The sequence below is a fragment of the Hyperolius riggenbachi genome, chromosome 4 (assembly GCF_040937935.1).
Source record: "Hyperolius riggenbachi isolate aHypRig1 chromosome 4, aHypRig1.pri, whole genome shotgun sequence".
Taxonomy (NCBI): domain Eukaryota; kingdom Metazoa; phylum Chordata; class Amphibia; order Anura; family Hyperoliidae; genus Hyperolius; species Hyperolius riggenbachi.
The window spans coordinates 125944034-125957077 of NC_090649.1; the positions used below are offsets into that span (position 1 = coordinate 125944034).

The window sequence follows — 13044 nt, forward strand, 5'->3', positions numbered from 1 at the left end:
GAGCAATAGTTAGTGTGGGTCCATGAAGACTTGAGAAAGGACTGTGGAAGTCCGAAACGCCTGTGCGTCATCTCTGACCCACATGTCATATCATGTTTTAATTTTATATACTTAATAAAGACATTACTTTGATGGTGCGGATCTTGAAGATTTATTACGTACTGCTCGTTGCTCCAGAGTGGATCCCTGCACATCAACTTGTTACATTGGTGCAAAAACAAATTTGATATCTTAGGCAGACCTGTCAGCGCCACCCACCCATCGCCCATCAGCGTTAGGCGGTTGGGAGAAGGTTAATGCTTTACTGAATACTAGGGATTGTCAGTGAGATGCTAATAACTTTGGCGTACATTTACTTTCTATGCTGATGATAATTTGGAACTTGGTGTATTAATTACAGATAATAATAATATTTTAAACATAAAACTTGCATCTAACTCCTGCTAATCCTTCCTCTTTCAGTTGCCATTCTATGACACTCCCTTGTATTATTAAAAATAACATACAATTTGCAAATTGACCTCACAGTCTTTACTTACATCCTGTTAGAGTAGAGGGGGAAAGCCCACTCTGTGTTTTTCCTTTTTAGAGATGGTCAATGTGATGCTACCGTGCTTACCCAAAAATAAGACTATTATATTAAATTTTACCTCCAGAGATGTACTAGGGCTTATTTTCGGGGAGGGCTTATATTTTTGAGGGGTATAAAATCTGACGCTATGTTAGTGTATGGGGAGGTGTGCAGTCTCTTACCGCACCTCCCTTGTGGCTGCATCCTCCTCTGTTCTCCTGCAAACCGCTCCAGTATCCTAACATGGTTGGTGCCACAAGGGAGGTGCGGTTAAAGACTGAGCACCTCCCTATACACTAACACAGGGACAGATCTTCTACTGTATGCATCGATGCAAATGTATGCAGCTTGGAATTGGACCCCTCAAACGCAGTAGCTGATCATTTTGATTGGTTCAGTCCCAAACTGTATACAATTAACATAATATTTGCATCAGTGTGAAAAGATCGGCATTCTATTCACCATTTCTAGTTCTTTTTGACAATTTGCATAGATATGTACTTCACTGTTTGCTTTTACAGTAACCCCTAACATACAGGTATTTATTTTTTCAGAGTGACTGGTGCTCTTTGTGAGGAATCCATAATAACTTGTCAGGACATAAAGAATAAGAGACGATAGCAAAACGGTGACATCACAGAGGCAGTGGCATCCTTCAAAAACTGTGGCTGGATTTCCTGCTAGACCAAAGAAACCTCTTAAAAATGAATTGCTCAACCTTGGTTTCTGAACATCCCCCTCTTCAGATTCTTGCCTGCATTACTTATGTTATGTTTTTTTTTATTGGGACCATTTTTAATGCGTTTGCTCTTTGGATTTTCTGCTGTAGACTACCCAAGTGGACAGAAACCACAGTGTTTATGGTGAACCTGATGATGGCAGATATTCTGATTCTGCTGACATTCCCCTTCAAATTGTATGCTTTATTAAACCCCTGGGACCTTGGCCACACAGTATGTATAATGCTAACCAGTTTCTACTTTACAAATACATACATGAGCATTTTCATTATCACAGCTATCTCCTGCGACCGCTACTTGGCCATACGCCATCCTCTGAAGTACAAGAGTTGGATGACCCCCATGAAGGCTTCAGTGGTTTGTGCCATCCCTTGGACTCTTCTATTAATTACCAGCATAGCAAAAACTGCACAGGAGAAGAACGCCAATTCTACCACTTGTTTTGTGAAGGTGAACAGAGAACCTAGTGAGTGGAATCTGGCCTTTGCATTGGCTGGGTTTCTTTTTCCACTCGTATTGATCAGCTTTTTTTCTTTGAAGATCCTGAAAACTCTCCGTGACCAAATCACCCTGGAGTCCAAAGACCGTCGATCCTTCAGAAAAGCAATGAACATAATTATTGCTAATATGGTTATTTTTGTGGTCTGTTTCTCCCCAGTTCATACGGCATACATAGTCCGCTATTTGGCTGATAGTGCCGATGCTTCTTGTCACACCATTAATCATATCCAAGTTTTCTTCCGTGTGACAACACTTCTATCTAATGCTAATTGTGTTCTGGACTCTGTGTGCTATTACTTTGCAGCCAGTGAGTTTTGGGAAGCGCTCTCCAAACAGAAACAAACTTTTCCAAAATGCAGATCTTTTTGTATTTCATAAACCTGTTATTAGGGGCTGGATTTAACTGCGCCTATAAATAGAGCCTGGGCATGTGTAGCAGCACAGCATATGATTGACTATATCACAGGACAAGACATATGCTGATGTAATGGGCTGTGGTAATTAGGGATGGATTGGTCAATGAGATGCAAATCATTTCGAGTTGATGCAGGACAATGCTAATTTTGTATGCAAATTTGTGCTACTTGATAATGCCATGAGGTAATCAAATTTTACCTCCGCAGGATTTGATTGGTTCATTTTCAGCAAAGGAACACACTAGGCAGAATCACATGAGTTTTCCCCATATCACATAGTGGAAAACACATATGCGATACTGCCTAGTGTGTTCCTACTATCAAGCTTCATACGAACTTGCATAATGCTGCATCAACTTGAAATTATTTGCATCTGATTGACCATTCCTAGTGGTAATTATATTTACATCCCAAAAACATGCTAAATTGAGTTAATTGATCGATGGGGATAATTTAGTGCAAGAATTGGTATTGTGTTTCCCTATAAGGGTTATTTTAATTGCATTTTTGGTGGCAGACAATAGACTTTTATTTATGTGATGGCTGTTCAGCACATTATTCATAGTAGATTAAATTCATTTTTATAGTCTGTAAAATGTGTCTGTCTTTTAATTCATTGAATTCTCATTAGTTGGTAATCTTTGATAATCAAGCCATATTTTGCATGGGAGGACCTATTTTTTTTTTTTTTTCGTTTTTTTTTTTTTTTTTTTTTAGCTTGTCTTGGCTCCTGTTGCATGCAACAGGAGTCCCGGGTAAGCAAGGCTATTTGCCTCGTGCACGGAAAAAGCGTGAGTGCCCTAAAGCACCCCCACAAAACGTGCACGAGTAGCCACGGACCCCACAATACAGCAGGGCCCTTCCGGTGTTCCCCGAAGGGAACTTATCCCCCTTTGACATCGGCACAGGGGGTACTAAGCATCCTCCAACCCGAGAGTCGGAGGACACTGGCGGCATCCTCCAACCCCCAAAGGGCTGGAGGACCCTGGACTGCCCTGTGGTTGCCCACAGGGCCTGGCCATGTGGCATCCCACATGGTCGGTGGCTCCCCCGAGAGGGAGCCGGGTGGGAACCGAAGTCCCCTGGGGACAAGTCCCCGGTGCCAGCAAGCTGGCCCCGACCTTGCGGCCGGAGTGATAAAAATTCCGCACTCTCCCTAGCCAAAAGGCCGGGGAGCTGCGTTAGTCGGCTATGCATATGGGCCGTACAGACCAAAGCACCCTACTTCCGCCTGAGATCTGCCACATCTCAGGTTTTTTCAGGTGCACCTGGAGCGCCACTTCCAGGGGCAGTACGCCTAAGCAAAGCCCTCAGCCATTCAGCCTCGACCATGGTATAGATCCATTCCATCAGTCCCTGGGAATTACGACCAGGAAGGACACCCTGCCACAGTGCCATCCCTCCAGGTCCCCCCAAAAATTTCAAGAACAGATACTACACTTGATCTTAGCCAAAAGGATAAGAACAGATACTACATTTGATCTTAGCCAAAAGGCCGAGAAGCGATGCATGGGAGGACCTATTGTTTTAAGACATCATTATATCGTATGGAGCTAATTTTATTACCGGTACTATGATTGATAGGCATGAGACTGTGAGCTCCTCTAAGGACCATCAGAGACATGACTAGGTACTCTGTGCAGAGCTACAGAAGATATCACCACTACAGTATATAAATACATAATAATATGGTTGGACATTCGACTATGACCATAGCAGAGGCTCGATTGCGAGCTCTTCTGATGACGTCAGTCAGTGACAAGACTATGCACTCTGTAATGTATTGCAGAAGAAGTTAGCACTATATAAATATGAGCCACCTAGATCCTCCACTAGGCGGGCCGGTAATTCCGCAAGTCTGCTCCGGCCGCGCGTGCTGCCCCGTCGTGTTCTGTGCCTGCACAGTAGTACTGCACAGGCAAAGAACTCCCCCCAGCAATGGGGATGTGACGTTTGTGTGCAGCTGAGCCTCCCATATGCACTACGCCCTGACAATTACCGGGCCGCCTATCAGGGGCATCCAGAAGATATGGGAGGAAGCGATGGATCGATCAGCCTGAAGGGGGCTGGAAGGAGCCATTACATCTCCTGTGACCATGTAATGGCTTAAAGGAAAGCTGAGTGGAGTAAAACAAAAAAAGGCTTTATACATACCTAGTAGGTTTCCTTTAATGTGCATTGGCGGAGGCACGTTGTATGTGACACCATGAGAAGATAATTCATTGCCCAGGTCTGTTTGCTGAAGTGCTGGTCATTTCTTTCTTTTTGGAGACATGTACAAAGTATGTTACCCAGCATGGATCAGGACCCAATCCCTTGGTTGACACTACAAGGCCAAGGCTGTACCGACCTGTTTTGCTGCTATGCAGAGGATGGAAGGCCAATGAAGTGGAGTGGGAGTGACATGGGATAGACGGTGATAGTGGGGAGGAGAATGCTCTCAACCAAAGTGATCTGTCATCGCTGGCCAAGGTGCTGGGGGCCGCTACATTCTTAGCAGAGGCTGTCGTTCTCGGCCATCTTGGCTAAACTTCATGTTGCTGCAAACACTTATCACCAAACAGAAACTACTTTTAGAAGACCAGGTTTGTTGGATCGCTCACGTTCACCAGTGTTTTCCATTGTGCTTCAGTAGGGATGGTCAATGGGATGCAAATAAATCAGAGTTGATGCAAGAGTTTATACTAATTATGCCAACTTATGCAGCTTGAAAATGAGCCATCAAATGACCTGCAGTAGCATTAGATTTATTCATGTTCAAGCTATTTAAATTTGCATACAATCAGTATAAACCTTTGTATCCACTTGAAGTTCTTTAATAACTTTTTGGCCATCCTTGTTTTTAAGTTCCCACACATTACCTGATTTTTTTTTTCAGCAACGCTATCCAGCCGATTCGATCACAATGATTGAATCTAGCAGAGATCGATGCTGCAACATGGTCACCCGATCGATTGTTTTGACCAACGTCTGACTGGAATCAATCAAAACAATCGATCTGACATGCCGGACAGGCTTTATTGAGAGCCTGCTGGTAATGTCGTTTGATTTCACACTGACTGACTGAACCCCAAGTGTATGTTTACTCCCTGGGCCCATGGTAAGTGTTAAAGTCTCACTTGTCTCGCCACCGTGGCTTTTGTCCTTCTCCTGTCCAGCAGCTATTTGAATTGCCGCCACGAGCGCCTGTACTACCTAACATTGCTGCATTTACTGACCTCACTTCATGCCGCAGTGTCACATGGTACCCCACCACGGGTTGGGGGGGCACATTACATGGGGGGGAGCAGGCAGAGGCATCAGTGGTGCTAGGACAATTTCTAATAGATTTTAGACTGAAAGCTATTAGAAATCATGTGAGGCCATGTAATACATCTCTCTCTGGTGAGTCAAGTAGAGAGGGATCCGTGTGATGGTCGATTGGGTGGCAGATCCAGGAAAATAAGAAGTATTTGTAGGGTGGATGAGAATAGGGATAGCCCCTGGATAATCCACTGAGGTAAGTATCTAACAGAACTCCCCCCCCCCCCCCCCCGCCCACACACTCACACCAGAGCCGGGACAAGGTCCTCCAGCACCCAAGGCTGAGACACCAAAGTGCGCCCCTCCATCCTTCCCACCCCAGCTGTCACACACTGATTGCTATTAGACTAAGAGGCACCACAGGGCCCACAACCTCCCCAACACCTTAATATCTAGTTATCTGGCTTGCAGTCACTGCTATGTATCCCCTTTTCTTATTTCTTTCTGCTTCAAACACAATTAGGAATGACAGCTGAATGAATTCTGCGCCCCCTCCTACACTGCGCCCTGAGGCTGGAGCCTCTCCAGCCTATGCTTCGGCCCGGCCCTGACTCACACACACACAGGTTTGCTTTACAGCCCAAGGTCTGGCACAGTTTTCATATGATTCAACAGAGAATTATTTTACTTTAATTGTGCATGAACATTTCTGTAAACAAAACACTGCAGTTTGTGTTGCAATGTGGGAAAACTCATATGCTCACTCCAACCTGAATATACACAAATTCCTTCTGTTTTAAAATAGACCTGAAGATGCTTAAAAAGTTTCACTTACCTGGGGCTTCTGCCAGCCCCCTGCAGGCGTCCTGTCTCCCGCCGGTACACAAGGATCCTCCGTTCTCCCGCTGTGGCGCAATTTAAGTTTGTAGAGCCGCCGCCTGAGCGGTCCTGGCCAGCGCGTGTCCTCATTTGCGCTCTGTGCAGGCACAGTAGAGGTTTTCTTGTAGTGGATAGAGATGGGCCGAACGGTTCGCCGGCGAACGGTTCCCGGCGAACTTCGGTGGTTCGCGTTCGCCTCCCGCAGGCGAACGTTTCCGGAAGTTCGGTTCGCCCCACAATGCACTATGAGGGTCAACTTTGACCCTCTACATCACAGTCAGCAGGCCCAGTGTAGCCAATTAGGCTACACTAGCCCCTGGAGCCCCACCCCCCTTATATAAGGCAGGCAGCGGCGGCCATTACGGCCACTCGTGTGCCTGCATTAGAGAGAGTAGGGCGAGCTGCTGTCTGTCTCTCATATGGAAAGATTAGTTAGGCTTAGCTTTTCCTGGCTGCATACCTGTTCAGTGATCCTGCCACTGCATACCTGTTCTGTGAACCCACCCACCACTGCATACCTGTTCAGTGATCCTGCCACTGCATACCTGTTCTGTGAACCCACCCACCACTGCATACCTGTTCAGTGATCCTGCCACTGCATACCTGTTCTGTGAACCCACCCACCACTGCATACCTGTTCTGTGAACCCACCACTGCATACCTGTTCTGTGAACCCACCCACCACTGCATACCTGTTCAGTGATCCTGCCACTGCATACCTGTTCTGTGAACCCCCCACTGCATACCTGTTCTGTGAACCCACCACTGCATACCTGTTCTGATCAGTGAACCCGCCACTGCATACCTGTTCTGTTCAGTGAACAGTTTGGTGTGTCAGTGTGAAGCAGTACCTTAATTACACTACCTGATTGATGTATACACATGCAAGATGTTTTAAAGCACTTTAGGCCTGTCATTTAGCATTCAATATGATTTCTGCCCTTAAAACGCTGCTTTGCGTCAAATCCAGATTTTTCCTGGGGACTTTTGGCGTGTATCCCAGCCGCCATGCCCCCCTCCAGGTGTTAGACCCCTTGAAACATCTTTTCCATCACTTTTGTGGCCAGCATAATTATTTTTTTTTTCAAAGTTCGCATCCCCATTGAAGTCTATTGCGGTTCGCGAACTTTAACGCGAACCGAACCTTCCGCGGAAGTTCGCGAACCCAGTTCGCGAACCTAAAATCGGAGGTTTGGCCCATCTCTAGTAGTGGATTTAGACTTCTAACTCAGTGAAATGGAAACTGTGCTGCGGCGGTGAAACAGGATCGCTGAGGACCGGCACGGGACAGGATGGCTGCAGCGGGCTGGCAGAAGCACCAGGTAAGTGAAAATAAATCTTCAGGTCCACTTTAACCTCCCTGGCGGTAAGGTATGCTCAGGCTAGTCACTGTAGAGGATCACATGGCCCCGGGAGGATTTTTTTTTAATGAAATGTGATTTATATGCTTGAGCTAGCACTTGGCTAGCTAACTATTTCCCCCAACCCCCCATGTTTCGCTGCTCTCCACCGATCGGGAGAAGATCGCCGCCGTAATACGTACCCCCCAGGGATCCCGCGAAGGCGCAGCCTCCCAATCAGCTCCAGACTTCGCTATGGGGAGGATCGGGACTGCGCATGACGTCAGTCCATATTGACGAGTGAAGGCGAATGGTGAAGCTGCGGCTCTCGCGGGATCGCGGAGGGGTAAATATTGCCGGCAGCGATTGGGGGGTTTAGTTAGGTCCGGCGGGGCTTGGGGGGCATAGTTAGCTAGCGAAGTGCTAGCTTATGCATATAAATTACATTTTATTATAAAAAAATCCTCCTGCAGATGCAGCCTCTGAAACTGCATACCGCCAGGGAGGTTAAGAAGGAAATTCTGTTTCACCTTTTGCACTTAACTGAACTGTGTGGTTATTCTGGCAGTCTGGGACTGTCATCTTCCTTTTTCTCTCCCAGCCACTGGCAGCAAGGTAAAAGGAATGTCACTCTGAAACATCTGCTCTGGGGGATATATATCCTCTGCTGTGTGTGTGTGTGTGTGTGTGTGTGTGTGTGTGTGTGTGTGTGTGTGTGTGTGTGTGTGTGTGTGTGTGTGTGTGTGTGTTATAATGCATGATGAGAAAGAGGGACACTAAAGCCACGCCCCTGCCACACCCATGATCACGCCCATCACACCTCTAGTCACGCATACCATAAAGATTTCATAAGTAAAATATGTTGTTTTATAATTCAAATCACACTAGTCCTTTCTATCCTGGTTCATTTTCATTCATATTAACATTTTAAAATTAGTAAGCTATCAATTTAAAGAGAACCCGAGGTGGGGATCTTAGAGTTAAATCTATACACAGAGGCTGGGTCTGGCTATAGTGCCCAGCCTCTGTTGCTAGTTGAATATTCCCTAAATCCCCCCCTGCACTCTGCACGAGCCCATAAATTACAGCCGCGCTGGCGACACTGGCTCTATTTACCTTTCTAGTGCCGCTCACGCCACTCCCCCGCCTCCTGCAGAGCGCCGATCCCCGCCCACGTCCCTTCCCTCGCCGCTGATTAGAGGGAAGGGACGTGGGTGGGGACCAGCGCTCTGCAGGAGGCGGGGGAGCGGCATGAGTGGCACTAGAAAGGTAAACAGAGCCCGACAGCACGGCTGTAATTTATGGGCTACTGCAGAGTGCAGGGGGGATTTAGGGAATATTCTACTAGCAACAGAGGCTGGGCACTATAGCCAGACCCAGCCTCTGTGTATAGATTTAACTCTAAGATCCCCACCTCGGGTTCTCTTTAAAGGATGGGAATAAAGTGTAGAGGCAAACACATTTTTTAGTAAAGAAATGTATATATTTACATAGAAAGAGGGACAAAGTCCTGAAAGAGGGACAATGAGGAGGACAGAGGGACAGGGCTCCAAAAGAGGGACAGTTGGCAGCTATGATATAATGCAATGCAGAGCCCTGGAAGCCAGGCAGGGCTGCATGTCACACATGCACACTGCTGGGTGTAGCAGTGATCATCAATGCACATAAAACTTTGTTTTATTATGAAGTGTCTTTTATATTATTTACAGAGAAACAAGCATTACTGGTCTCATTCATGGATCTCCTTTTATAGAACTCTCTGCAAAGACACCTTACAATACAGCAAACGTTTTATGCACAACACCAGACTACATTCATTATTATAATTAAAGGAGAGGGGCTTCATGCAGCATTTCACTGGGCAGGCCTAATAATACTGCTGCTAAGTTCATGTACATTTGGTCCCACCAGTGACCACATTCACATTAGGCTGCATGGCCACACACCTTTATCTGGCGCAGTGCAGGGTTCCCCACAGGACACAACAACTGTCTTTGTCTCCGGGTGCTATGCCTCTGGAAGCAGACCCATGAACCTGTCCACAATGCCACCTTAGGTAACTGTATTCTAGTTTAGGAGACGATACAGATGTATAGGGCTTGATTCACAAAAGGGAGCTAACATAGTTAGCATGCCTAAAAGCTTTTGATGTGCTAACTAGGGTGCTAAGTAGTTAGCACATGCAAACTACTTAGCACCGTACTTAGCACATGCAAACTACTACTTAGCACCATGCTAACTAGGTGCTAAGTAGTTTGCACAAGCTAAATAGGGTGCTAAGTAGTTTGCACGTGCTAACTACGGTGCTAAGTAGTTTGCATGTGCTAACTGCTTAGCAACCTAGTTAGCACGTGCAAAGCATGTTAGAAACATGCAAAGTGGCTTTTCACTGGCGTGCTAATACTTAGCACCCTTTTGTGAATCAGGTCCATGGTCTGTATTCCATTTATGACTCAAGGAAGAGTCTGAAGTATTACACGTGGGTATTTATGTAACCAGTATAGAAAGTAAGTAAGTGCTACTACTTAACACATAAGTTTAAACTTTGTAGCAAATAAAATGTGTAATCCGATACAACCTTCCTATTTATGAAAGGACCTTTAAGGCGCATAAGTACATACATGTATCAGCATAATAAGCTGACCTAGCCTCTTTATAATGTCATGAAATGGGTCATCACTTATGTCACTTTATAACTCTGTACTGCAGAGGGTCATCATCTTCTAAGTGGCAACTAGTGATGGCTATGTCTAGGAGAACTCATGTAGAAGCATGTGATTTGTTTGATCAGCTGATCAGATTTGCAAAGCTCTGATTTGCTGAGATCACATCCTGCTTTAGCACATGATCATGACTAGCAAATCAGAGACTTACATATCAATCATGTGACCAAAATGACCACCGTCTTCTCCACGAGTTCTCTTAGACATGACCCATCACTAGTGGGAGTGACTTCATTTATCCATAAATCACTTTAATAGGCAGCTGAGAAAATGTTCCAAAGAAAAAAGATACAATTCCACAAAGATGAAGGTGATAACACATGTACCAATATTTCAATGTTCTAACCGTTTCAACTATTTCTGTTAATGAAAGCATATGAATTGGTACCAAATGAAACCACACACAACTGAGGCAATTTGATCTAAAGCAATCAAAACACTTTCATCACTTAAAAAATGTATCTTTCAAAAATGTAAAAAATGCACTTTGACCAGAACGTAAATTGTCGTAAAAACATTCAATTGTCACTCTGTCCAATATAACAATAAAATTCTTGGGTGTCGTTGGGCCCCATTATTGATGATCAAAAGTCTCTACAACTTGTGCAGTACACTACGTTAGCTGTCCCTTCTTCAAATCCCACAATCCAGTTGGGCCAGTAATATGATTAAGGCCTTGGCTTACAGCAAAACCCAAAGTCTCAGACACGCTGTACAAATAATACTGTAATGAGTTTTTGATATGGCAACCCTTCTAGTTGCAACTTCATACCAAAAAGATTCCCTATTGATACAACAATATACCTATTGGAATCTGTGAGTTTTGCAGCAACATCGACAACTTCTTCATAGCATGTGATGTCCGCATATAGTACATCGAATGAAACATTGAAGCCTTCAAATGGTAAAAAGTAGAGTTGTGTCATTGATTTTACACACATGACTGATTGTAGGGAATGCCTGCTTTATATACTGGAATCCTGCGTTTGGTCCTGGATTAGCTGCTTTTTAGACTTCGGTAAAATAGATGCTTTTTCCCAGAATTCCTTGGCCACAAAGTAATAGCAGACACTGTCCAAGCAGCAGTTTATATTACAAATCCCCTGAGCAATGTTAACAAAGTCACTAACAGCTTTTAAAGATGAGCATTCTAATTCCATGGATTCCATAACAAATCTTAGAATATTCCCAACGCCCAATGGCAAGAAGCAGAACAAGAAAATTGCCAGGTTGGCAGATACTATATAAATGCTCTTCTGAATGTCTTTCTCTTCTTGATCGGTGAGTTTGTTCTTCCTCTTCAGGATGAGGATGATTTGCGTGGAGCAGAAAACCAATATGATCATTGGAATGCAGAACCCAAGGACAGCAAAGTATAATGTTCTCTTTAAGGGCTTGGTGTTCACTTTTCGGAAGCAAAGGTTGTGGTCTCTAAATCTTAAATCGGTGAGAGCATCTAGGTAAACTCTCGTACAGATGAAGAGGACCCAGACAACTGCACATGCTATTGCTGCCTTCTTTGGGGAGCGAAACGATCTTGCTTTGAGTGGAAACTTTATAGCCACAAATCTGTCTACAGCTATCAAGGTGATGATAGCAATACCCATGTATGTATTCAAGAAGTAAAATGAGAGAATGGCATTGCAGAACTGAAAGCCCAGGTCCCATTGTCGCCGGTTAGCATAGATACGAAAGGGAAGAGTGAAGAGCAAACAACAGTCACTAAGAAGGAGGTTCATCATGAAGACTCTTGACTCTGTCCACTTTTTCATCTTATAACAGAAAACCCAGGCAGCCAAGGAGTTAAATATTGTGCCAAGAACCAACGTTGTGACGAAAAGGGCCAGCAGGAGATCTTCAAGTCTCTGGTTTGTTGTCCGCATGATGGCAGAGCAGTTCACAGGGCTAGAACTTGCTGCAAGGAAACATAGGTTAAAATATGATTTATGAATGATTAGTCTAAACTTCTATACTCAATGCATACTCAGTGTTAAAAAGAGCTTCACAGAGAAAATAATAAGCAGTGCACACATAGTTTACGAGACAGAGGAGGGGAAGAGGGGAAAAAGCATACCAGCCTATATCTATATATATAAAAGTGTGTGTGTGTGTGTGTGTGTGTGTGTGCGTGCGTGCGCGCGCGCCGTGATCACTCAAATGCCTTGACTGATTTAAACGAAGCTTGGTATACAGATCCCTTACTACCTGGAATGATATGTTCTGGGGTTTCCTGTCCCCCCTGCACACCTGGATAGAACCACAAACAGCCAATCAGCTTTCATCTGTTCATGTCAATGGAAAAAAAATGTAAAAGACTGCAATTCTCATGGTAATAAAGCCACAGTCCCCAAACTTGGTACAATTGGTCTCGTGTGAAAAGTGAGCGGAGCATAAAACAGCCAATCAAATTTGAGCAATTAATTTTCAATGGGAAAATGTAAACTGCAGCTATTCTTACACTTACTGTAATGTAAATATATTACATAATTAATCTGGGCTGCATTTTAACCTTTTTGGGACCATGTGCATGAGATCCTACGCCGCACTTGTGGCTGTTCTAGACTGATGCGGCGTAGGATCTACGCCGGCCCGCAATTTCCGCTCCCGACGCGATCGTGCGCACCCGGAGGG

At 44.8% G+C, this 13044-nt stretch overlaps 2 protein-coding genes and 1 pseudogene across 5 annotated transcripts in view; 1 reads left to right on the forward strand and 2 right to left on the reverse strand.

Annotated features, from left to right (window-relative positions):
- Positions 1-1275: 1275 nt before the first annotated feature.
- On the forward strand, positions 1276-2190 carry LOC137504703 (G-protein coupled receptor 35-like). Its single transcript, XM_068233289.1, has one exon. The coding sequence runs from the start codon at positions 1276-1278 to the stop codon at positions 2188-2190; it is 915 nt and encodes a 304-aa protein (XP_068089390.1).
- Positions 2191-3566: 1376 nt separating this feature from the next.
- LOC137505803 (U2 spliceosomal RNA) lies at positions 3567-3735 on the reverse strand (annotated as a pseudogene).
- Positions 3736-10757: 7022 nt separating this feature from the next.
- The window catches only part of LOC137570506 (G-protein coupled receptor 35-like), a 93069-nt gene continuing 90782 nt past the window's right edge, over positions 10758-13044 (reverse strand). For all 4 annotated transcript variants that reach the window (XM_068279182.1, XM_068279185.1, XM_068279183.1 and 1 more), the window contains one exon: positions 10758-12328. In XM_068279182.1, coding sequence (XP_068135283.1) covers positions 11379-12328 — 950 coding nt within the window. In that variant the 3' untranslated portion in view covers positions 10758-11378. The remainder of the gene's footprint in view (positions 12329-13044) is intronic.